Source organism: Heterodontus francisci, chromosome 6 (assembly GCF_036365525.1).
Source record: "Heterodontus francisci isolate sHetFra1 chromosome 6, sHetFra1.hap1, whole genome shotgun sequence".
In the NCBI taxonomy this organism is placed as follows: Eukaryota; Metazoa; Chordata; class Chondrichthyes; order Heterodontiformes; family Heterodontidae; genus Heterodontus; species Heterodontus francisci.
The window spans coordinates 56162376-56189464 of NC_090376.1; the positions used below are offsets into that span (position 1 = coordinate 56162376).

Genomic DNA, 27089 nt, shown 5'->3' on the forward strand with positions numbered 1-27089 from the left:
GGCATGCAAGTAGTCCTGGGTTGTAGCTTCAGCAGCCTGGTGCTGTTCCTGGCATGCTCTCCTGCACTCTTCATTGAACCAGGGTTGGTCTCCCAGCTTGATGGTAATGGTAGAGTGGGGGATATGCTGGGCCATACGTTTACAGATTGTGGTTGAGTACAATTCTTCTGCTGCTGCTGATGGCCCACAGCACCTCATGGATGCCCAGTTTTGCATTGCTAGATCTGTTCGAAATCTATCCCATTTAGCACAGTGGTAATGCCACACAACACGATGGAGGGAATCCTCAATATGAAGGCGGATCTTCATCTCCACAAGGACTGTGTGGTGGTCACTCCTACCAATACTGTCATGGACAGATGCATCTGCGGCAGGCAGATTGGTGAGGACGAGGTCAAATATGTTTTTCCCTCTTATTGGTTCCCTCACCACCTGCTGCAGACCTAGTGTAGTAGCTATGTCCTTTAGGACTCGGCCAGCCTGGTCAGTAGTGGTGCTACCAAGCAACGCTTGGTGATGGACATTGAAGTCCCCCACCCTGTCCCCTTGCCACCCTCAGTGCTCCAAGTCCTCCAAGTGCTGTTCAACATGGAGAAGCACTGATTCATCAGCTGAGGGAGGGCGGTAGGTAGTAATCAGCAGGAGGTTTCCTTGCCCATGTTTGACATGATGCCATGAGACTTCATGGGGTCTGAAGTCGATGTTGAGGGCAAGAAATTACTCATCACTTTTCTTTGACTCCTCCTTCATCAATGAAAGATCGTGTAGAAATGCCAGAAGTAGTTCACTCTCATGTCTTACTAAGATTTAGCTGTCCGAACAAATTGGTGTTGTGTGAGAAGCCTTAATAGAATCTGAAAGTTTTACAGCACAGAATGCAGGCCATTCAACCCATAAAATTTGTAGGCTATTCCCCTGCCCTTTCTCCAATCCTTTCAATTTGTTTTTTTCAAATACTTATCAATTTCCCTTTTAAAAATGGTTTTTAATTCTGTTTCCAACATTGTTTTTGGTAGGGCATTCCATGTCCCTCTTCTAGTGTCACAACATTTTGTGATATAATTTTCTGATTTTCATTCTAGTTTTGGTTCAACAGTACACTCTAAACATCAACATTTTCAAATGTGACTTAAACATAGTGGGCCAAATTTTGCTGCAGCAGATCACCTAATGCTGTCTGCCCTTAGTCTTGCCCTTGCACATTTAGGTTCTTAAGTTTTTTGTGTGTCAAGTTGCTGAAAGTACGAGCTGGAAATGGGGCAGTGAGGCAAACAGGGCATCTCGGACCCGAGTGAACAAGGCAAGCAACTGTGTATCCCCTTAAACAATTCGAATGAAGAATTGAAAAACAAACAGAACAAGGACTGAGAGGGAATTGTAAATTAGAGTCGGTGATTTCCATGTCAAATCAGGTACAGTAAGTAAAATAGAGGGAAAGAAAATTGGAGAAAAAAAAATGAAGGAAAAGTTTTTTTTTAAGAATTTCAATTTTATATTAAACATCTCTGACTGGCTAGATAAGAATGTAACTAGGCGAGTGCATCCCACCCAGATGGACAACAGTGGAGGTGAGGGTGGTGTGGTCAACCATGTCAAAGGCTGCAGATGGGTTAAGAAGGATAAGTAGGCTGGTTTAATTTTGTCACATTCACATAGGATATCATTTGTGAACGTGATAATAGCTATTTCGGTACTGTGGCAGGAATTAAAGGAATTTAAATATGGAGTTCCGGAAAAGATGGGCAGAGATCTCAGAAGCGACGGCACATTCAAGGACTATGGAGAGAAAAGGGAGGTTGGAGATAGGGTGGTAGTTTGCAAGGTCAGAGGGGTCAAGGGTTGGTTTCTGAGGATGGCAGATTTGAAGGACAGGCTGAAGGAGGAGAGAGAAACAATATCAGCTAACGTGGGAGTCAGGAAAGGAAGTTGTGTGGTTTTACAGTTCAGGGGGAATGGGTAGAGGGAGGTGGGTCTCATGGACAAGAATGAGCTTGGAAAGGGCACAAGAGAAACTTGAGAAAGATGCAAGTTCAGAGCTAGGGCATTAGGATAAACATTAGAGGATGTTTGGTCTGGTTTTCTAGGGTAAGGGAGGGAAGTGGCAGAGTCATCCATTTTTAGTGATCAAGAAGTCCATGAGCTCCTCGCATTTGTTGGATTTGAGGGTGGAGGTGACAGGAGAGAGGGATTTAAGAAGACGGTTTGCAGTAAAGAAGCGAGGGGTTATCTTTGCATTCCAGGATGATAGTGGAATCATGATAGTTTTGGCAGTTGAGAGCAGAACCTAACAGTGGCTTTGTGTTTCAGCCAGATTTGGTGAATGCCTGAACCAGTTATCCACCATATCCGTCTGTCTGTGTCTGGACTTGAGGGAGCGGAGATGATGAGCCGTCCCCATGAAACATCCAGGGTGAGCGAGTAATGGTTTTAATGGGAACTAGGGCGTCAAAGGCAGAAACGAGTGTGGATGAGATCAGAAGCTGCAAAAATGTGTTAAATGGAGGGCCAAAGATGAGGAGATAGCAGGGATTTTTGAAAGTACTGTTCGAAATGAATTAGGGTAGTTTTTTTTCCCCAGGGGAGGACACAGAAGGAAGTAGAGGAAACAGGTTATTTGCTGCTATTAATTCTGCCTTGGCAGTGCGGAAATGGAATTTTTACCCCATGTGTTTTAGACGGGGTGGAAATCTGTTAGCTTGTGCACTTCAGGTTTCAACATTTGCCCAAGTGGATAATGCTGGTTAATCAGATTAATCCTGTAGCAAATTCGCTGATTTTAATATATTAGATAGTATTTCAAAACCACATCATTACCAGTTTTGGAAACAATTGGTGAGTCCTTGTTCAAAAACATAAAACAGACAATTAAAAGGGACATCTGCTGAATTTGCCACTTGCAGCTCAATGACACCTTGTCAAACCCGCGCTCGCGTTGCGAACACCGCGCAACACTTGAAAAGAACGTTCCAGCTGTGACATCATTTCCGCTGTAACCATAGCGACGGGACGCTCAAGCTGACTGTAAAGTAAGCAGCCACACAGTCACCTGGAGCAGCTGATTCTCCACATTGATTTTAATTACCTGGGGGCACTTTTACCCATGTTCAAAGCTGGGAATGTGCTAAAGTCATTCACGTTCATTTAACACAGGTATTGTATTGAATATTCGTTGATGGCAGATTGCATTCTTAAAATTATTTGCTGCAGGAATGTTTTTGTTGCAGTGCTCGATGTCCATTCACTTTTGTTTCTTTCCACTTGCTGCTGATTTGAGTTATGACTTGTTTTGCATTTTCTGGACTTACTTTGGGATCCTTGTGTTTTTCATCTGTGGCTTGTTGCCGGTGACAGTTTAAGTTACCATAATTCTAAATATGGACACCAGGATGACCTCTGTATCTGAAATATAGGCTGGAATTTTATGGCCCCTCAACGAACAGGCTGCTGGTGGTGTTGGGGGAGGGAGGGGGGGGACATAACATTGAGTGGGAGGGCATTCCTGACCCCCTCCTGCCCCGTTGCAATTTTACGCAGGGCGGCGGCAAGAAACGACCTGCATGTCCCAGGTCAAACAAGGCCAGTTAACGGCCACTTAAGGGCCTCCTCCTGCCGACGTGAGCATTTCACCCTCGGCAAATGGATGGCAAAGGCCCCAAGAATCCCGCATGGTAAAACTAGAAGGCCTTCTTGCGGTCTGGGGTTGGGACCCTCCTGATGGGACACCCTGTGGCCCATGGAGGGCCACCCCTGAAGCCCCAACCGCCCCAATGCACAACACTCATCCCCTGCCCCAACCGACCCCCCCCCCCTTACCAGCCTGCTTATTGGCCAGCAGCTCCATTAGGTAGGAATTCCTACCTTAAGGAGGTGGAAGTCCCGCCCAAGACCATTTATGGGTCCAGAGAGTGAAAACTCCCTGCCTGGCTCCCCAGGCCTGGCGGAGGCGGGCTTGTCCTGACTTTTCAGCAAGTGGGCAAGGCATCCCGTCTAACTTAAAATTCCAGCCATGAACACTATACTCAGTAGGTCAGGCAGCATCTGTGGACAGACAATCAGAGTTAATGACTGTTGCAGGTTAATGACCTGTCTCTGTCTCTGCCATTTTTTAGAGGAATGTCTTAGGAGGCATGAGAGAGATGTGTTTACATCTGAGATGGTATTGACACAACCTCCTGTTTTTATACATCAGTCTAAGGAGATCAGCCTTCTGCTTTACTGGCAGGAAGTCAAGGAAATATGTTGGATAATTTTTCAGCCTCATCGAATGGATGAAGCAGAAATCAATAAAATGTAAATTGCACAGGTTCTGTATCAGGCAAATAATCCACTCTGCCAAATTACCGCCTTTGTGCTGAAGATAAAAATTGACCCCATCTTCTCTTTGAACCAGGCCTTTACAATGACAACAACTCGTAGAGTATCAGCCATGGCTTTGTGATCACACTACTGCCTCTGAGTCAGGTTGTGGGGTTTTTTATGGGATGTGGGTGTCGTTGGCTAGAGAAGGTGGTGGTGAGCTGCCTTCATGAACCGCTGCAGTCCATGTGGGGTAGGTACACCCACTGTGCTGTTAGGAAGGGAGTTCCAAGATTTTGACCCAGTGACAGTGAAGGAACAGTGATGTAGTTCCAAGTCAGGATGGTGTATGGCTTGGAGGGGAATTTGCAGGTGGTGGTGTTCCCATGCATCTGCTGCCCTGTCCTTCTAGGTGGTAGAGGTCGTGTGTTTGGAAGGTGCTGTCTAAGGAGACTTGATGCATTGCTGCAGTGCATCTGATGAATGGTGTTGAACATTGTGCAATTCTCAGCGAACATCCCCACTTCTGACCTTATGATTGAAGGAAGGTTATTAATGAACTTCCCCTCCAGTGACCTGAGCACAAAATCTAGATTGACAGGCAGTATTGAGGGAGTTCTTTGGGCCTCCTTATCTCGACAGACAATGGATACGCGCCTGGAGGTGGTCAGTGGTTTGTGAAGCAGCGCCTAGAGTGGCTATAAAGGCCAATTCTGGAGTGACAGGCTCTTCCACAGGTGCTGCAGAGAAATTTGTTTGTCGGGGCTGTTGCACAGTTGGCTCTCCCCTTGCGCCTCTGTCTTTTTTCCTGCCAACTACTAAGTCTCTTCGACTCGCCACAATTTAGCCCTGTCTTTATGGCTGCCCGCCAGCTCTGTCGAATGCTGGCAACTGACTCCCACGACTTGTGATCAATGTCACACGATTTCATGTCGCGTTTGCAGACGTCTTTATAGCGGAGACATGGACGGTCTGATACCAGTGGCGAGCTCGCTGTACAATGTGTCTTTGGGGATCCTGCCATCTTCCATGCGGCTCACATGGCCAAGCCATCTCAAGCGCCGCTGACTCAGTAGTGTGTATAAGCTGGGGGTGTTGGCCGCTTCAAGGACTTCTGTGTTGGAGATATAGTTCTGCCACCTGATGCCAAGTATTCTCCGGAGGCAGCGAAGATGGAAGATTGAGGGTTGATAAAGGTGCTGTCTTTCAGATGAGATGTTTAACTGAGGCCCATTTTGCATTCTTGGGAGCACGTAAAAGATCCCATGGTACTGTTTTGAAGAGGAGCAGGAGAATTCTCCATGGCCAATATTTAGCTCTCAACCAACATCACTAAAATGGATTACCTGGTCCTTATCATGTGGTTATTGGGATCAAAATTGGCTGCTGCCTTTTCCTACTTTACAATAGTAGCTACACTTCAAAAGAACATTGGCTGTAAAGCACTTCGGGATGCTGTGAAGTTGTGATGGCTGCTGTATAAATGCAAGTCTTTCTACTTCAGAGAACTGGCACTGACACAATGGACTGAATGGCTTTCCCTGCTGTAAAATTCTGTGAATGTTCATATGTTAGTGCTGCAAACTGGTGCTGTGGTATATTGTAGAGGGCATAGACCATGGCCGTCCATGTCTCCGTTATAAAGACGTCTGCAAACGCGACATGAAATCGTGTGACATTGATCACAAGTCGTGGGAGTCAGTTGCCAGCATTCGCCAGAGCTGGCGGGCAGCCATAAAGACAGGGCTAAATTGTGGCGAGTCGAAGAGACTTAGTAGTTGGCAGGAAAAAAGACAGAGGCGCAAGGGGAGAGCCAACTGTGCAACAGCCCCAACAAACAAATTTCTCTGCAGCACCTGTGGAAGAGCCTGTCACTCCAGAATTGGCCTTTATAGCCACTCCAGGCGCTGCTTCACAAACCACTGACCACCTCCAGGCGCGTATCCATTGTCTCTCGAGATAAGGAGGCCCAAAAGAAAAGAGAGACCATGGGTGTAATTTAACATTTAATAATACTTTAGAAGTTGTTCAGCCAATGAGAAAAACCCACTTGCTTGATTTATAATTTGAATGAAAGAGAAACAGATTTCAAACAAATTAATTTTGCAAACAGAACACTCCTTCTAGTATGAAGTTCTCACAACAAATTCATCTGTAATTTTTCATGCAAACCGGGAAAACAAGTTTCCAACAGAATGTTTGGAGAGGTCTCGGTCTTTTGTTTCAGACAGGGTTGCAACATTTGGTGCTGCTGGCTAAAATACTATACATAACAATCTATAAATGACAAAAAATGGGTGTAGTATGTCAAATTACATTACAAATTGAAGTGGCTGTTCAGCAGTCTTGAGAAGTAAATTTGTTTGCAACTATTTTCAGCCATGAAGCAGGTGGTGGGTGATAGAGGAAGGCAAGGACCTTCATAAATAGGCCCTCAAGCCTCCCTCTTCAAACTGGCAAGCTGTGGGTTCCCCAATGCAGCTCACTGGTGCCTGGTGAATTTTGGCCAGTTCAGATGTCGATGTGATAGTCTGGTAAGCTCTTGGGTGGGGCAGAGATGTGATTGGTGAGAAGAGTAGCAAACACAGGCCGGCAGCAGCCCATACTATTAATGTAGAGACAAGAGCAGCATCTGCCTTCACAGTGTGATAATTGTAAAGAAATCACCTGCCAGTTTCTTCAGCAGCCTCAGGCTTCTGTAGATCCTGAAAAACTAATCGGAGCTGGTGCAGGGCAGATCGGCTGCTCGCATGGAGTTGTAGAGTCGTACAGCATAGAAACAGGCCCTTCGGCCCACCGCGTCCATGCCGACCATAATACCCATCTATACTAATCCCACCTGCCTGCATTAATTCCATATTCCTCTATGCCTTGCTCATTCAAGTACCTGTCCAGATGCCTCTTAAATGTTGCTACTTTTCCTGCCTCCACCACCACCTTCTCTGGCAGCTCATTCCAGATACCCGCTATTCTTTGTGTGAAAAACTTACCCCTTTGATCCCCTTTAAACCTCCTCCCTCGCTCCTTAATTCTGTGCCCTCTAGTTTTAGTCACCCCTACCATGGGAAACAGACTCTGGCTATCTACCTATCTATGCCCCTGATAATTTTATATACCTCTATCATGTCCCCCCTCAGCCTCCTTCGCTCCAGAGAAAACAGATCCAGCCTATCCAATCTCTCTTTCTAGCTCAAGCCCTCCAAACCAGACAACATCCTTGTGAATCTTTTCTGCACCCTCTCGAGCTTAATCGCATCTTTCCTGTAGTGCGGCAACCAGAACGGCACACAGTACTCCAAATGTGGCCGAACCAACGTTATGTACAACTGTAACATGACATCCCAACTCTTGTACTCAATGCCTCGGCCGATGAAGGCAAGCATGCCATATGCCTTCTTCACCACCCTGCCTACCTGTGTTGCCACTTTCAGGGAACTATGTACTTGCACCCCAAGGTCTCTCTGCTCAAGAACACTCCCCAGGGCCCTGCCGTTCACTGTATATGTCCTGCCCTGGTTTAACTTCTCAAAATGCATCACTTCACACATGTCTGCGTTAAATTCCATTTGTCAATCCCTTGCCCACTTTCCCAGGTGATCTAATCCTGTTGTAAGCTTAGACAACCTTCTCCACTGTCCATTATACCACCAATTTTGGTGTCATCTACAAACTTACCATGCCCCCTACATTCTCATCCATGTCATTAATATATATGGCAAACAACAGAGGGCCCAGCACCGATCCCTGCGGCACACCACTGGTCACCAGCCTCCAATCTGAAAAACAACCCTCCACTACCACCCTCTGCTTCCTATCACCAAGCCAGTTTTGTATCCAATTGGCTAGCTCACCCTGGATCCCGTGTGTTCGAACCTTCTGGACCAGCCTACCATGCGGGACCTTGTCAAAGGCCTTGCTAAAGTCCATGTAGACAACGTCCACCAACCTGCCCTCGTCAATCCTCTTGGTCACCTCCTCAAAAAACTCAATCAAATTCATGAGACATGATTTCCCACGCACAAAGCCATGCTGACTATCCCTAATCAGACCTTGCCTTTCCAAATGCATATAAATCCTGACTCTGCGAATCCCTTCCAATAACTTTCCCTCCACTGATGTAAGGCTCACCAGCCTGTAGTTCCCTGGCTTATCCCTGCTGCCCTTCTTAAATAAAGGCACAACATTAGCTATCCTCCAGTCTTCTGGTACCTCACCCGTGGCTAACGATGATACAAAAATCTCTGCCAGGGCTCCAGCAATCTCCTCCCTTGCTTCCCATAGCATCCTAGGATACACCTGGTCAGGCCCTGGGGATTTATCCACCTTAATGCACTTCAAAACCTCCAACACCACCTCCTTTGTAATGTTGATGTGCTCCAGTATATTGCTGTTCCCTCCCTTGAACTCACTAGCTCCCATGACCACCTCCGCGGTGAATACAGATGAGAAGTATTCATTTAAGACCTCGCCCATTTCCCATGGCTCCACACATAGATTACCACACTGATCCTTAAAGGGACCTACTCTCTCCCTAGCTACCTTTTTACTCTTAATATACTTATAGAATCTTTTAGGATTCTCCTTTATCTTATCTGCCAGGGAAATCTCATGGCCCCTTTTTGCCCTCCTAATTTCCTCAAGTGTAGTCCTACATCCCTTATACTCCTCGAGGGACTCACTTGATCCCAGCTGCCTATACCTGACATATGCCTCCTTCTTTGTCCTAATCAGGCCCTCAATATCCCTCGTCAACCAAGGTTCCCTAAACTTGCCAGCTTTGCCCTTCAATCTAACAGGAACTTGCCGGCCCTGAACTCTTCCTATCTCACTTTTAAAAGCCTCCCACTTGCCAAACGCCCCTTTACCTGTACACAGCCTCTCCCAATCAACTTTTGAGAGTTCCTGTCTGATGCTGTCGAAATTAGCCTTCCCCCAATTTCGGACTTCAACTTGAGGACCAGTCCTATCCTTTTCCATAACTATCTTGAAGCTCATAGAGTTATGGTCACTGGTCCCAAAGTGCTCCCCCACTGACACATCAACCACCTGCCCAGCCTCATTTCCTAAGAGGAGGTCGAGTGTAGCCCCATCTCTAGTAGGGCCATCCACATACTGCTTCAGAAAACTATCCTGGACACACTTAACAAATTCTTCCCATCTGATCCCTTAGCACTAAGACAGTCCCAGTCAATATTGGGGAACTTAGTCACCTACTATTACAACCCTATAATTTCTACACTTATCTGTGATTTCCCTACAGATATGCTCCTCCACTTCCCTCTGACTATTGGGGGGCCTATAGTATAATCCCATCAAAGTGATCACCCCTTTCTTATTTCTAAGTTCAACCCATATGGAGATTGGCTGCAGCCACTGCACTACTACATTTGTCACTGTTGTGCCCATTTTAGTTGCCAGAAGTGCTATCTAAGAAAGGCAGTAGAGACTCTGTTCTCATGCTACCACACCAAGTATTAGTTCTTATTAACAAGGTATAAAATGACAGAACCCACAACGCTTGGTCCAATATACAAGTAACACAAAAGATTCTTGAAGTTTTTTTTAATAAGAATTAGGACACCGGGTTTGTGAGAGCTCATTTTGAATGATTGGTGGGGGTGGCAAGAAGTACCATGCAAAAGTGGCTTGAAAGAAGACAAGAGCACATCATTGAGTGAGCTATTCATGGAGTGGGAATAAGGATTCCAAAATGGGAATTTGTTGAGAGTGAGAATTCAGTGGTGATAATTTGTGGGTAAATTGTATAAAAAATGTGTTTTCTATTAAACTGAAATTTAAACTTAAATTATTTCACTAGTCATGCACTAGAATAAAGGATATGGTAGCATAGTGATTGTTACAAGACTCGTAATCCAGAGATCTGAACCAATGATCTAGAGATATGAGTACTGGGAAATTTAAATTCAGTTAACTAAATAAGCCTAGAATAAAAAAGCTAGTATCAGAAATGGTGATCATGAAACTACAGGATTGTCATAAAAGCCCATTCAATTCACTAATGTCCTCTAGGGAAGGAAATCTGCCGTCCTTACCCTGTTTGGTCTATATGTGACTCCAGACCCACAGCAACGTGATTGACTCTTAACTGCCCTCTGAAATGGCCTATCAAGCCACTCGGTTGTATCAAACACTTATGAAAAAATCTAATAAAAATAAAATCAGATCAACCACCTGGCATTGAACCAGATGTGACAAAGGCGCATCCAGCCCTGCAAATTCCTCCTCAGTAACGTCCAGGACTTGTGCCAAAATTGGGAGAGGAGTCCCACAGACTAGCCAAGCAACTGCCTGATTTAGTCATACTCAGAGAATCATACCTTTCAGCCAACATCCCAGACTCCTTCCCTGGGTATATATTGTTCCACCAGCAGGGCAGACCCAACAGAAGTGGCAGCACAGTGGTATACAGTCGGGAGGGAGTGGCTCTGGGTGTGCTTAACTTGACTGTAAACTCAATGAAGTCTCATGGCATCAGGTCAAACTTGGGCAAGGAAACCTCCTGCTGATTACCATCTACTGCTCTCCCTCAGCTGATGAATCACTACTCCTCTATGTTGAACACCACTTGGAAGAAACACTGAGGGTAGCAAGGACACAAAATATACTCTGGGTGGGGAACTTCAACGTCCATTACTAAGAATGACTCGGTAGCACCACTACTGACTGAACCGGCCGAGTCCTGAAGAATGTAGCTGCTAGACTGGAGCTGTGACAGGTGGTGGGAGAACTAAACAAGAAGGAAAACGTACTTGACCTCCTCCTCACCAATCTACCTGTTGCAGATGCACCTATCCAAAGTAGTATTGGTAGGCGTGACTACTGGACAGTCCTTGTGGAGACAAAGTCCTGTCTACACACTGAGGACACCCTCCATCGTGTTTTGTGGCTCTACCATGCTAAATGGAATACATTCAAAACACATCTAGCAGCTCAAAACTGGGCATCAATGAGGTGCTGTGGGCCATCAGCAGAAACAGAATTTTATTGCACCATAATATGTAACCCCATGGCCTGGCATGTCCCTCACTCTACTATTAACGTCAATCCATGGGATCAACCCTGGTTCATTGAGGGGTGTAGGAGCATGCCAGGAGCGGCACCAGGCATGCCTAAAAATGAGATGTCAACCTGGTGAAGCTACAACACAGGACTACATGCATGCTAAACAGCGGAAGCAGCATGTGACAGAGCAAAGCAATCCCACAACCAACAGATCAGATCAGATCAAAGCTCTGCAGTCCTGCCGCATCCAACCATTAGACGTTTCCATGAATATCCACATCCTTAATGATGGTGGAACCAGCACATGAGTACAAAAGACAAGGCTGAAGTGTTTGCAACCACATTCAGCCAGAGGTGCTGAGTGGATGATCCATCTCTGCCTTCTCCTGAGATTCCCACCATCATAGATGCCAGTTTTCAGCCAATTTGATTCCCTTAATGTTGTATCAAGGACCGGTTAAGCACACTGGATACAGCAAAGGCAATGGGTCCCAACAATATCCCGGCTGTATTATTGAAGACTTTTGCTCCAGAACTAACTGCATTTCTAGCCAAGCTGTTCCATAACAGCTAGAACAGTGACATCTACCTGATAAAGTGAAAAATTATCCAAATATATCCTGCCCACAAAACGCAGGAAAAATCCAATCTGGCTAATTACCATCCCATCAATCTACTCTCAATCATCAGCAAACTGATGGAAGGTGGGAAGGTGTTGTCGACAGTACTTACTTACCAATAACCTCCTCAATTATGCCTAGTTTGGGTTCTGTCAGGATCACTCACCTCCTGACCTCATTACATGAAAAAAAAAGCTGAATTCCAGATGTGAGGTGAGAGTGACTGTCCTGGTTCCAGGGATGAGGGACTTCAGTTACGTGGATAGATTGGAGAATGTTTTCCTTGGAAAAGAGAAGATTAAGAGGAGATTTGATAGAGGTGTTCAAAATCATGAGTAGATAAGGGGAAACTGTTCTTACTGGTGGTAGGATCGCGAACCAGAAGACACTGATTTTAAGGTGATTGGCAAAAGAAGAAATGGTGACATGAGGAAAAAAGTTTTTACGTGGTGAGTGGTTAGAATCTGGAATGCACTGCCTGAGAGAGTGGTGGAGGCAGATTCCCTTCAAAAGGGAATTGGATGAAAAATTAAGAGAAAAAATTTGCAGGGCTACAGGGAAAAGGTGGGGAGTGGGACTAGGTGAGTTGCTCTTGCCGAGACCTGGCATGGACACGACAGGCTGAATGGTCTCCTTCTGTGCTGTAACTATTCTAAGATTTAATGCATGGCTAAAAGTTGCTAAAAGGGAGATGGATTTCCCTTTGTTGTGCATTGACAACAGTTCCAGGACATATGAGGGCTGTTCTGCAAGGATATGCTACATCAAAACAGATGTAGTGTTAATCTTTTGTTAAAATGGTTTAGTTTAGAGATACAGCACTGAAACAGGCTTAATAGAGAATTCAGGAGTTAAGTAAACTACAAAAGGAGGGTGGCCGGAAAATAAAATCAACCAGGATCAACTAAGTAGTCAAGGGAGAAATAGATCCTATTCCTGCATAGAACAGTTTAACAAGAGGAAAATAGAGCAGAGGAATAAAAAAAATTACTAGTCATAAATGGGGAAAAGACTGAAGTAAAGGTTGCGAACTGGGGGGAGGATGAGATGACTGGAAGCAGTTAGTTTACAGGAAGATCTAAACATAGCCATTCACAGAAGCCTAGCTGCAAATTGGACAAGAATGGAAAATAAACATACTGGGATAGAATTATCTAAGAAGGATAGAAAAGATTTAAAAAAACAAGGCAGAGTGGCGATATTGGTAAACGTGGGAATACATGCTATAGAGATGGTTGATAAAGACAAGACAAAATGGGTGTTTAAAGTGTCATTATGTTAGAGTTCAAAAACTTTTTTTTTAAAAAGGGCTTGTTATATCTGTAGGTGTGTGTGTTACAGAGCTCCATATTTTGGGAAGAATCTGGAAGAAGACATCTGCAGTTAGGTTAGAGTCATGAGCAGGAATAAGAAAAGTATTTTTCTGGAAATTTTCATTATTCACGTTGGTTGGGACTGAGAGGGAGTAAAAGGAGGAAATGAAATGGAATTCCTAAAATGTGCACAGAACTCCTTCCTCAAGCAGTAGGTTGGTAGGCCTACAAGAGCATTGCTAGATCTGGTTATGAGTGATAAAGTAGTTCAGCTGAATGTAGGTGAGCACCTTAAGAGTAGTGACAACAGATTCATGTTTAAGGTCCAAATAGAAAGGAAAATAGTCAGTAAACTAATACACCTGATTGGATTAGGGAAGATTTTAGAAAGATGAAGAGTGAGCGAGCTGAGGTGAGGTGGAAGGAGAAATTGGTACACGGAAGTGTAAAGCAACAATGAGATTTATTTTAAATAGCAAAAATGCAGAATAAGCATATTTTCTTAAAAAAGAAAACTACTCTAGTTTTAGGACAGCGTGGATAAATTAAAAAAAAAAGAAATCTATTGCATTGAAAAAGAGGGCCCATAGGCCTGAAAGTTCTTTGCTGCAAAATGTGACGTGGCTTCACCACAGCACGCAGGCCTTCAGGCCAGATTTTATGATGCATTCTGGTCCCACTGAGCCTCCGGGCTGGATTTTATTCACTTTGAACTCGGCAGCCTTCCGACATGGACGTGCAGCCGCACAGCCCCCGCGATATTATGTGCGGGGGCTGATTTTAAAAAGAGGGGGCAGCCGCTGCATCCCCGTCAACAGTGTCTGGCGCCACCGTGCAGGTGCCAGTGCCATTTTGAAAGAGCTTCAAGCCCTTCAGTTACATTTTAAAATTTAAAGGTCTCTGGGAAATAAAAATAAAATGTTATTTCAGCTGTACATCATGTCCCCCACCCCCCCCCCCCCATGGGTAATTTATACATTAATTGCCCTCTACCCCCATAATAAACTTTTAGTATCCCGAACTTTCTCCCCCGAAATCTGTTCCCTTTGACCCTCAACCCCCTCCCACCATCCCCACAGCCAATCAAAATAGTTTTCCTCGCTCCCCACCCCTCCCGCCCTGAAAGTTATTCCTCCCCCTCCCCACCAGGTTCTCGCCTCGGAACGCCATATGGAGTTCCAAAGGCACGCAAGGTACGAATGGCGGCGGTAAAATCTGTATGGGACGGCCGCCGCCAGCAGTTAAGTGCATTTACATATAATTTAGGTTGATTTGAATAAGTAAATGAAGGCCCCACCACTTGGGTGGGGGGGTGGTGGTGGGGAGGTGACGCACCGAGGTCCCCCCACTGCCTGTAATATGCGGCGGGCCCTTCTTGATGTCGGGGGGCCTTTCCCCGCAGAACTTTTATTGGTCCCGCCACAGCCCATGCCATTGAGGGGCTGGTAATTCAGCCCTCCGTGTCAGGGAGGGAGCTTTATTAAATATACCTTGCAATGTTAATTTATCAAACATAATTTATTTTGTGAAAGAAATATTTCCGCAACCCTTATCAAAACTTAACAATATGATCTATCAGGGCAAGGCAATGCAATATGATGGGCTGAATGGCCTCCTTCTGTGCCGTAACTTTTCTATGGTTCTAAGGCAAACATCTACATACTTTAGCATCAATTACACCCTTATTATTGTTACATACATAATAATATCAAACAAATTCACACCCAGTCCCATTATAAATGGTTAACTCTAAATCTACTAGGTAGAGATAGCTGGCTTGTGGTGAACATGGATTAGAAAATTGTAAGCAGTGTAACTGTTTTCCAATCTGTGTTCGCTGTGACCCAGATATGTTTTACAAGTAATAAGCCACTGAGTAATGTCATATTATAGATATGTTTAATGTGTATTTATGATAATACTAAAGTACATTTGGATACAATCATTAACATATTTCCATTTCTCTATCACATCTTAGGGTGCACTGTCTCAGAGAGTTAGCAAGAGTGTGTTTTGTCTCAAACTAAAATCCACATTCATTTAAGTAAGATATTTTCCATATATAACGTACATTATCCGAAGCTTACCAAAACATCAGCAGCAGTTATATTTGGTTAAAAGATCCTTTGAAAATGTGGAAAAAGCAACAAGGATTGATTAGGATTGTATAAAATGTAGTGATAATTGTCATCTAGGACAAACAAATAGAATTAAGAGCTCTTTTTTAGTTCCGAATAATAATTGTAGGTGTAAGAAACTTCAGTTCTTTAACTATATAGTGTATTCAACAGACATCCAATGTGGTGGCAGCTTTGCCAAATTAAATGATGTAATGACACCATCCTTGACGGTGAACAAGAAATGACTGAAGAAATAGCACCAACAAGCAATGGCTGGTAAGAGACAGATTTGGAATTTTAGACATCTTATTAGAATTTAATGCTATAATGGCTCCGTTACATTTATGGATCTTTTATAACCAAGAAAATGCTGTTGGCACCTCCTGGATTTTGAATAACTGACCTCTCAGATAAAAAAAAAATGTATGTGAATATAAGCAGACCAATCACACAAATTTGACGAGTGGGCCCGTGTCTGGCAGATATCTTTTGTCATGGACTTGTGTAGGGGCAACTTCAAGCTTGTATATTCATCATTGCAGAAATGAATGCTCAAGGCTGCTGAATGAGAGAAGAATGTAGGGGTTATAATGAATGAGTCGTTAGAGGTTCAGTTCAAGTGAAGCTATTGTATAAACAAATAGGGCATAAAGATGCATTGCCAGGATAATTAAATATAAAAAGAAAAATACCATCCTTTCTTTGTAGAAGGTCAGGCAACATCTAGAATACTGTGTCTAGCTTTGGTCCCAGCATATGGTGGTGCGTGTAGAGGCCCTGGAATATGTTCAGAGGAGGACAAACAGATTGATGCCTAGTTTAAGGACCATCAGTTACCATGACAGACTCAGAGTCCTATATTTTTTCACTTTGGAAAAGCTTAGACTTTGGGGAGATATGATTAGGTCTTTAATATAATGAAATCATTAGATTTAGTCCAAGGATGGGCTATTTAAGCTAGATAGGTTAGAGAGGGCTAAATCATAAAGACATTAAACTATTTTTCACACTTGGAGGTATTTCTTTTTCCAAAGAGCTGTTGACTTCTGGACTTAAGTTGCCAGCACATGCAGTGAGTGCAATTCACTGTATACATCTCAAAAGGAACATGGAACATGACAAGTTCCTGAAAATGACAAACTTGTCTGTATATAGAAGGTAGGTAGGTGAGAGTCATTGGTGACTGTGCCATTCAGTCACCGTGGTGTCCTGGAGCTTGCTTGATCACCTTTTTAATGTTTTTTCCTTTGGTTGTTTGTCCCTTCTAGGAAGTTACGTGGCTGTGTGCAAGGGGAGGGGTGGAATCTGGGTGATGGTGTGCAAAGGTTACACCATCCCAGGATGGGACCGACCCAATAAATCTGCTAGTCTTAACCTGTCCTTACTCATATGTTTCATGTATATTTAAGGATGGAATTGTACCTCAGTACAAGCTACTACCTTCAGATGAGGAGGGAAACATGATGAGTGAGAAATTGGGATAGTTTGCACATTTATTTGGGCACTACGAGTGCTCTTAGAGCTCCAAAATGATGTTCATGGTATGCAAGCACTTTGTGGGGAAAATCACACAATGCCATACTGGTGAGAGCTTTAGTGGCACGTATTGAACGTCCACCGGAAGTATGCAGAGCTGGCAGATCACGACGCCATTCAACATGCAATGCTGATTTCACCCCAGCGCTCCCATTGTGGAGTTCACGCTACCGTTTGAACAGCATTCAGCAGCAGGAAGGACCCCCACTTGTTCTATTTAAAGGGATCATCAACTACTTACAAGTTAGTTGTTGGTTGATTTCTTCTGGCTAATATTTTGATTCTACAAGTGTTTATAGCTTTCTGTAGTTGTTTCAAATTGCAAGAGTCTACAAGAAGTGGTGGGACAGATGCTAAAGGAGATTTTGCTGACTTCAAGGTTTCTGCTCAAACCTGTTGCTCCCAGATATGGGTGCACTAGTAGGCATTTCCCTTGGAATACAGCATTACTTTGAGACTGAACAGAGGCCATGCAGAGCAGACTTTTGGAAGAGGGAGGAGGAGAAGGGCTCTCAATATGAGGCCATATCTTCCCAGGGTTTTCAGGGAGCAATTCTCCTATCCTAACCTGAGAGGGGAACAATGTGTGAGATGTCAGTGCTTCTGTAAGGATGTCCTCACTGAAATCTGCCACCTGCTGCACCACAACTGTAACCTCATAGCAGGGCAAGGACTGCATTGCCAGTGGCTGTGAAGATGACTTGGTGATGAACTTTTATGCGTCAGACTCCTTCAAGACTGGAGCTGGAGATATTTGCAAGTTGATGCCTTTCATCAGAACTGGCCATCGACCTGAAATGTTAACTCTGTTTCTCTTTCCACAGGTGCTGCCATACCTGCTGAGTATTTCCAGCATTTTCAGTTTTTATTTCAGTTATCCCCGGTGTCCTGGCCAATATTTATCCCTCAATCAACATCACAAAAACAGATTATCCTGCTATTATAGCATTGCTATTTGTGGGAGCTTGCTGTGCACAAATTGGCTGCCATGTTACCTCCATTACAACAGTGACTACACTTCAAAAAGTACTTCATTGGTTGTAAAGTGCTTTGGGAGGTCCTATGGTTGTGAAAGATGCTATATAAATACAAGTTTTTTTCTTTAATGGTTGGGTTCGCAAGTTTGCAAATGGAGTTGGCCACCATTTCTATGCTGGTAAGGAAGAGCTCCAGGCTCTGCACATAGCTCTGTGTCAAGTTGGTGCTGGATTCCTCCTTGAGATTGACTGCAGGCGTTCTGACAGGTTTCCCAATGCACCAAACACTTTATTGTGCATACCCATTAGCATTCTTCTGTTGGCTCATCTGAAGTGCTCATCTGAGTCCTCTGTAGCAGAACTCATGGGCGATCTTGCTCTCCAGGGAGCTGAGATATGTGCTATCCTTACCCTGTGTCCTGACTGTACAGTGTCACCACCAATAGGTCCTGCTGATAATCTATCCTCTAAATTACACAGTGTCAGATTCTGAGCTGGTGGCTGCAAGTGTGAAAGCGTGTGACTGTGCGCCATCATCATTTCTGTGTTCTTGCTGTTATTCCACTGCCTGGCCTTGCACTCCTTGGTATCTGGCAGGAGAAATGCTCAAGCCTAAGTGTATGGTACTGTGAGGTGGGGAAATAAGAGCTGCATGCTTATACCATCTGCATCTTAGCCATAGTCATAGTCATAGAGATACAGCACTGAAACTGTCCCTTCGGCCCACTGAGTTTGTGCCGACCAACAACCACCCATTTATACTAATCCCATATTCCCTATCATATCCCCACCATTCTCCTACCACCTACCTACACTAGGGGCAATTTACAATGCCTAATTTACCTATCAACCTGCAAGTCTTTGGCTGTGGGAGGAAACCAGAGCACCCGGCAGAAACCCACGCGGTCACAGGGAGAACTTGCAAACTCCGCACAGGCAGTACCCAGAACCGAACCCGGGTCGCTGGAGCTGTGAGGCTGTGGTGCTAACCACTGCCCCACTGTGCTACCCAATCTTGTAAATCAAAAGATAATGTGGGATGAGAGGAGGTGGGATGTGAGAAGGAAGTTTAGGTATAAGAATATAGTCATCATCACCGGTTTCAGCCCTGCTGCTTACTGTGGCCTCAGCAATGGTTGTCCCAATAATAGCCAGCACAATATCCTCCATAGGGGTAAGGGCATGCAGGCATGCCAGTCCACCTACAGTTAGTTTCCACTGCCTCTGGTTGTGCGCCATCTTGTCCTGCATGAGAGAGGAAAATGTCAGTTAGTGTCATGCAATCTGTTTGGATGAGGTGGCTGTCATGGTTCAGTAGCTGGCAGTGTGTGCAGGCTGTGAGGTGAGGCTTAGAGCAGTGCTAAATGTGTGAAGGTGCAGTGGAGTGTATGAATGTAAGGTATAAGTCCTGATTAACAGAGATGGTTGGTAGGTGACTGATGGGTATGGTGAATTGAGCAGTGTTTGAGGCTAGTAGTGTAGTTGATAGGATATGACATTTGAAGATGTGTTGATTGACCTTGAGCCACTCGCAAGGTCATTGAACATCTTGTGGCATTGCATCCAGGTCCTCGGGCTTGACTCCTGGCATTGATCTCCACACTCCCACTGTCTCCTGCTTGTGTGTTCAGAGGGCCTCCTGGCCCCCTGCAGATACAGGACATTTCCTTTCCACCTCCTCCACCTAAGTACTCCAGTTCAGCGCCCAAAAACTTTGGAGCCCACTCTGTTCCATGTTGAGCCATTCTTCAGTGTTTCCTAAGTCAGATTAACTTCCTGCACGAATACCAGCATCTGCTTCAGCCACATTGCATCTCCCCTTTAAATGGTGCAGATAGTTTTAAGTGGTGCTAACCATTCATGCTATTGGCCCCCTACTGATGCCTCCAATCAATCAACAGCATGATTAGTGTTACCTGGATGCTGAAATCATTGAAATGAGCCGACCGCATGGACTTGGCATGCTGTCTGCATGCCATAAACTGGCGTGAACAATTCATGCGTTGAGTTCCCCACAATGCTTTTGGGGACTGTCAAATCTAGCCCCCAATATCTTATGACATCATTACATTTCAACCAATGCTACCAGCCATGGTTGTGCGTGCAGTGACTTTTGGAAAACGATGACCTTTTAAACCAGACTTCAGTAGAAATTCTTTATCATCTGACACTATTGGGTCCTTTTGAAAGTGTGCATGCTGAATATGTCAGGAATGATTTCCACAGCTAGCTAGCACCTTTATGAAGGTAATTGAGCCCCAATTCAGTTTTCCCCCCTCTTTTTGGCAATTGTGTGAAAAATGTTGAGAAAGTTGTTATAACGAGACCTGAAATGCATCAATCCTGTAATAAATTATATTTCTAATTCCACTATATAGATGCTATTATTCCATAAAGGCTGCGTTTGCTGACAACGCAACAACTAGGTGGTGCAGTACTTGCACCTGTACAGATGCAGCCTCCTGCACCGAAACATCACTCTCTGCAATGTTTTTGGCAGTTGCCAGTAGTAAAGATGGCACTGCTCAATTTATCACAAAAACAAATGAAACCCAAATGCCCACAGTGGCTGCAGTGGCCGCCTCCAACCCGCCGCCAATAGTACCCAGCTCCGTCCTGCCTTTGTGCTTCGCTTTGCCGCTGCCTCCTGGGTCCGTCTGTTTGCCACTTTCTCCACACCTCGCCACTTCTCCCCCCTCTGCCAATTGCACCCTGCTTCTGCACACTCCCCCCCCCCCCCCCCCCCCCCCCAACCTGTGGGCCACTCATTCCCAGCCTCGCCATTTCATCCCCTCTTCTCTGCCTTGGCTCCTTGCTCCCTCCCGCTCTGCTCCCTGCTCCCAGTCTCCCTCCCCTCCCCTGCCTATCTTGTCACTCTCTCTCCCTGGCTTCCCCTGTGCGGGGAAGAAAGGAGGCGATCGCGGGAGGGAGCAGTGACCAGAAGTGGGAGGGAGCAGGGAAGCAGAGGCAGAGTAGAGGGGAGGAAGCGGCGAGGTGGGGAGCAAGTGGCCCACAGGTTGGTGGGGGAGTGAAGCGGGGCGCAAGTGGCCAAGGGAGGAGAAGTGGGGAGTGAGTGGCCCACAGGTAGGTGGGGTGAAGTGGGGAGCAAGCAGTGAGCAGACGTTGCAGTACGCGATGACATTTTCGTGAGCATGCACGAATTAATCCTGACAAGCCAGGTGCTGACATAGGCTGCGCATGCGCAGCACCATACTGACAGCAAGGGTCCGTTCTGTGCATGTGCGAAGCTGGGAGCACTCTGATGGCGTCAGCACCGGGCTGCATTGTTAGGAGTCACTGTTCTATAAATTACAATAAGGGCAAACATTTTCTCAGTAATTTTCTCTTTGCCCATGCTGCAATCATCCCCTGCACAACCCAGGTGGCTATTTTTTGAGTTGCTTGTGAATAAAGGTGGAGATCAGAATGATCCAAAACAAATAAAAAAATAAAACATTTCCTATTTGGTACACACCCAGTTACAGTAGATAATTACTTTGCTCAGGGGCCATTAGCAAGGCTTTAATTCTAGCTGTCGAGTCTAGTTTTTCTTGTTTCAGCAGGCTTTTTGGCACTTAACCTGATCCAGGCAAATTATGTATTTTCTTATTCATCAATATTGGCATCTAAAAGAAAATGTCTGTTTCATAACTCCTTTAGATGCCTAGTGCCACATACTGGTCATTGACTGTACCATAGAGTGGTAGGATGCAGTTTATCTACAAAATTACCCCCACACACAAACCTCCTGATCTCAATCAAGCTATTGTGGTCAGTGAAGGCCAAGTGTAAGTAGAGTTAGAAAATGAAACATGTTCTAATGGCCATTTCTCAGGATAACAACAAATGCATGTTCCCCGCCTTCCCCTTCCCCACCTTCCCCGCACCTCCCCCACCCCAACCACCTCCGATGTCTGGCAGGACCTGGCTGCTGATGCAGCAGCAACACAAGTGCAGCCTGCTCAGGACCATCTCAGGATTTGATTGCTGTGAGATGAAGGTTATCTAATTACCAGGAGACTTATATTGCAATGCATCTGCCAGCCAGCTCATGCACATGTGCTGTTGCGATAGACCTAAGAGATTCACAAAAATTGAGGAAGCAACATGGTACTAAACATATGAGTTCATATTAAAATTATGATTGCACTTAAGTTGTTGAACTAGTGAACATAGGAGCAGGCCATTCAGCCCACTGAGCCAGCTCCGCCACTCAACCAGACCACAGCTGATCATCTGACCCAACACCACATTCCCACGTTATCCCCGTATCCCTTGATGTCATTAGTATCTAGATAACTATTGATTTCTGTCTTGAAAATCTTAGAATGACTTGAAAGTTGCTTTCTTTCCTGTGATGGCTTGAATGGGAACTTTGTAAGTTGTTGCATATGGAGAAAGATCTGACGATGATGGTATATTTATGGAGGCTGCAGAGGCCGGATATTGCAGTCAAGAGAAAGTGACCTGTCCAAGATTGCCACTAATTTCTTGCAAATGACAATGGATTGTCTTTGGTGCTGCTGCTTTTGCTGATTCCCCTTGCAGCTTCAGGGGTTTGATTCCTCAAAAGCCCTCATGGTGCAGTCTATTTGTAAGGCAGAATTATGCAGCACGCTTGAATTAAACAACCTTACATGTAACTATTTTCCTGCATTCTCTTCCTGAATCTGTTAGAAGCTTGACCTTTTAGGTGTTTAAAACCTGACTCGCTGCCTCTGTCTCTATCATTTTTTTTTATTGTCATGTATTCACAGAACGGATCAGAGACTTCCCAACACAATCAATGAAAGGTGTTTATTGACTGCTGAGTCAGGCTAAAAAATTGCTTATTGTTTATACTCTGCATATTGTTACAACTGAGGCGGGAGCAATGTATTTTCAATCCGCTCCCATTACTGCACAGGTCACAGCATATTATTAAAGTTTCCCACCTACCAGAAATTAGCCAAATTAAACACTTTATTAATCCCCAGAATAAAACATACCAAACCAAGTATCTTTAAACAACAACAAATTAACTATTTTATTAATAAGCTAAATCTTGAACAATATTGAGATAAATCTGTCTAAAATGACTTTGTAACTTCTTATTCCTCCTAACGCTCATGCACACACACATACATTCAAAAACCAACGGTTAACCGGTTTTAAATTAGAGTTGTTTCATAGGAATAATAAAACAACTGGGTTGTTAGTCCTGGTTGGTTACTTTCCCGGATCAGTGAGGTGTCCCAGAGTCAAATAGTCAGATGCCACTTGAAGTCTCCAGGCGAATTTGATGAACAGTCTGTAATGGATAGGTGTTCAAGGCACTTTGGCTGCAGTAAGCGTCACACAGATATTTCTACAAGGAGTATAAGAGCAGAGCTATTTAGATTTTGAATTAGCAGTTTATCAGTAGAAACTTTACTGAGAATTCCAGAACTCCCAGAACCACAAAAGGCAACAAAGTCGCCCCTGAGGCAGAGACTTCTCCGAGATGGGAGTAAAAAGGAATTTTCTACCTCCAAGAATGCAAAGATTCCTTTCCAGGGGTCTTTTCCTCTTTGGCATACAGGCTGTGTTTCGCCTAATGTAAATTTTCTGTTGACAGAGACAAATCCATCCTTCAAGGAGAGCACGCTTTGCTGGTCTGCCAAATCAAACCGGTTCTAGATAGTCTTTGCACATGGTCAGACTGATACAATACAGCATGTGACCGTATCTCTTGCTGTTGCTTAGGAACAGGCTTGTAGCTTGCACACACTGTTCCCAGAGCATATTAAAACTTCTTTCAGTCTTAAAGACACATAGACCTCCCTTAGTTTTTAAACAGAGAAACAAAAAGACACTTCCATGACACCTTCGCCCTTGGCAAAATGAAACGCCATTCTTAAAATGCATTTCATTACAATGCAAAACAGAAACTGAAAAAAAAACACTCTAAACATATTTTCATATTCATGCCCCCATTCACTCCACTGGTAATAAATAGAAATGTTCTTTGTACCATCATTATTCATGTAACTTCACAAGGTTAAATTCGTGACAAAGTGTTGACGATAACATTGTTCTTCCCCGAAATATGTACAATCTTCAAATGATAAGGCTGCAACAACAAACTCCATCTGACTATTCTAGCATTTTGGCTTTTAAATTTTTCCACAAACGTTAATGGGTTATGGTCAGTGTATACTAATGTTTCTTTGTAGTCTTGGCAGACATATACTTCAATATATTTATCTTTGGCCTCCTTATCTCGAGAGACAATGGATAAGCGCCTGGAGGTGGTCAGTGGTTTGTGAAGCAGCGTCTGGAGTGGCTATAAAGGCCAATTCTAGAGTGACAGGCTCTTCCACAGGTGCTGCAGAGAAATTTGTTTGTCGGGGCTGTTACGTAGTTGGCTCTTCCCTTGCGCCTCTGTCTTTTTTCCTGCCAACCACTAAGTCTCTTCGACTCGCCACACTTTAGCCCCGTCTTTATGGCTGCCCGCCAGCTCTGGCGAACGCTGGCAACTGACTCCCACGACTTGTGATCAATGTCACAGGATTTCATGTCGCGTTTGCAGACGTCTTTAAAGCGGAGATATGGATGGCCGGTGGGTCTGATACCAGTGGCGAGCTTGCTGTACAATGTGTCTTTGGGGATCCTGCCATCTTCCATGCGGCTCACATGGCCAAGCCATCTCAAGCGCTGCTGACTCAGTAGTGTGTATAAGCTGGGGATGTTGGCCGCCTCCAGGACTTCTGTGTTGGAGATACAGTCCTGCCACCTGATGCCGGAGGCAGCGAAGATGGAATGAATTGAGACGTCGCTCTTGGCTGACATATGTTGTCCAGGCCTCGCTGCCATAGAGCAAGGTACTGAGGACACAGGCCTGATACACTCAGACTTTTGTGTTCCGTGTCATTGCACCATTTTCCCACAAGGGCCAGCATTAGTCCTAATGTTTCTTTTTCCACAGTGGAATACTTTTTTTGGTGGCAATTCAGTTTTCTTGAAAAGTATCCTACTGGTTTTTCTATGCCCAATTCGTCATCCTGCAATAGGACTGCACCAACCCTCAGGTCACTAGCGTCGATCCCTATCTTGAAGGGTTTAGCAAAACTTGGAGCAGCTAACACTGGTTCATTAGTTTTCAAAAACTGCCTGGCACTTATCTGACCATACTACTTTGATTTTCTTTTTTGTATCAAATTGGTTAATGGAGCAGCTACAGCACTAAAATTCCATACAAACTTCCTGTAGAAACTGCACATTCCTAAAAACCTTATGATTTCCTGTTTAGTTTTCGGAATAGAGAACTCCACTAAAGCTTGTACTTTTGCCGTTCTTGGCAATACTTGTCCTTGCCCTACTATGTGTCTGAGGTAAGTTACGCTTGCTTTTCCAAATTCGCTTTTTGCCAGATTTACCACTAAGTCCACTGCTTGCAGTTTTTTAAACAGAGTTTTTAGGTGGTTTAAGTGTTCTTTCCAGGTGTTGCTGTACGTTAGTACATCATTGAGATACACTACATAGTTGGGAACACTGGCTACCACCTGGTTCATTAATCTCTGAAAAGCAGCTGGGGCATTTTTTAGCCTGAATGGCATCACCCGGCACTGATAAAGACCGTCTGGTGTGACAAAAGCTGATATTTCTTTAGCTCGAGGAATCAAAGGAACTTGCTAGTATCCCTTTAGCAAGTCGATCTTTGTGAGAAACCTAGCACTGCCACCCTGTCAATACAGTCTTCTAGGTGAGGAATTGGGTAGGAGTCTGCCTCCGTTACTGCATTGACTTTTCTGTAGTCTATGCAAAATCGGGTTGACCCACCAGGTTTAGGCACTAAGACTATTGGTGAACTCCAGCTGCTTTGACTAGTTTCAATTAAGTTGTTTTCCAGCATGTGTTGGATTTCTGCTTTTACTTGAGCCTTTTGTCTGGACTTAAGCGATAAGGATGTTGTTTTAAAGGAACGGATTCCCTTATATCCACATCATGTGTACATCCTGGCTTATCCCTACAGACTCTTTTAAATGTTGTGAAAAGCCTGGTTAGGTCTTCATGTTGTTTTGCATCTAAATACAAAAGCATGTTGTCCAATTTTCCTCGCCATTCTGTAGTCACTAACCGGATAGTTGGAGGTTCAATTGGAGAATCGTCAAGGCCTCCTTCTGCCTCATCCTCACTATCCTTTTCCTTCTCAACAGTACCCATTACCTGACATACCTGTACAAGCTTATCCCCCTCCCTGCGATAATATTGCTTTAACGTATTGATAGGACACACCAATTCTGGGGTGTTAATCAAGTAATCCACCTTACCTGCTCTTTTTTGATCACTTTATATGGGCCACTGAACCGTACTTTTAATGGTTCATCCTGTAACGGTAACAATACCAATACTTCATCCAATGGTTGAAAATTGCGGGTCTTTGCATTCTTATCTGCCCATTTGATCATATTGGCTTGGGATGCTTTAAGGTGTTCCTGAGCCACACCGCAAGCTTTTTTGAGCCTTTCCCGGAGCACAGATACATAATCTAGTATCGAAGGTTCATTCCTTTGTTCTAAGAGTCTGTCTTTGAGTTTTAGAGGACTTCTTACTTAATGCCCGTAAACCAGTTCGAAAGGACTGAAACCTGGAGTCATTCGGTGAATCTCTGGTGGCAAATAAAAGAAAGTCCAGCCCTTTATCCTAGTCATGTGGATATTCATGACATTGTTTTGAGAGTTTGATGGTACCTCTCTAAAGCTCCCTGTGTCTGTGGGTGATATGCTGAAGATTTCAACGGTCTGATACCCAAATTGCCCATGACTTCTTGAAATACCTTAGACATGAAATTAGAACCTTGATCCGATTGAACTTCAAGTGGTAATCCATATCTCAAAGAATTGGGTTAACTTTTCTACTGTTTTGGCAGTAATTGTCGTCAAAGGAATGGCCTCTGGAAATCGAGTAGCCATATCCATGATAGTAAGTATGTATTGATGTCCCGCTTTTGTTTTTGGCAAGGGTCTTCCACAGTCTACCAATACCCTGCTAAATGGTTCCTCAATCACTGGTATGGTAATTAGTGATGCTGGTTTTATGGTAGGTTGCGGTTTTCCCACCATTTGGCATGTATGGCATGTTCTACAAAATTGCCTCATGTCCATTGTAAGGCCTGGCCAGTAATAATGTTGACTTGTATGTGATTTAGTCTTCCGCATCCCCCTACGTTTTGCAAAATGAATG

At 44.4% G+C, this 27089-nt stretch overlaps 1 protein-coding gene across 6 annotated transcripts in view; it reads left to right on the forward strand.

The window, feature by feature from the left end:
• The first annotated feature begins 3026 nt into the window (after positions 1 to 3026).
• Positions 3027 to 27089, forward strand: part of c6h11orf65 (chromosome 6 C11orf65 homolog) — a 125476-nt gene continuing 101413 nt past the window's right edge. For 4 of the 6 annotated variants that reach the window (XM_068032852.1, XM_068032857.1, XM_068032856.1 and 1 more), the window contains exons 1-2: positions 3027 to 3150; positions 15544 to 15648. In XM_068032852.1, the coding sequence (XP_067888953.1) occupies positions 15614 to 15648 (35 nt within the window). In that variant the 5' untranslated portion in view covers positions 3027 to 3150; positions 15544 to 15613. Of the gene's footprint in view, positions 3151 to 15543; positions 15649 to 27089 lie in introns of those variants that run through there. The other 2 variants (XM_068032854.1, XM_068032855.1) reach the window with 1 other exon arrangement.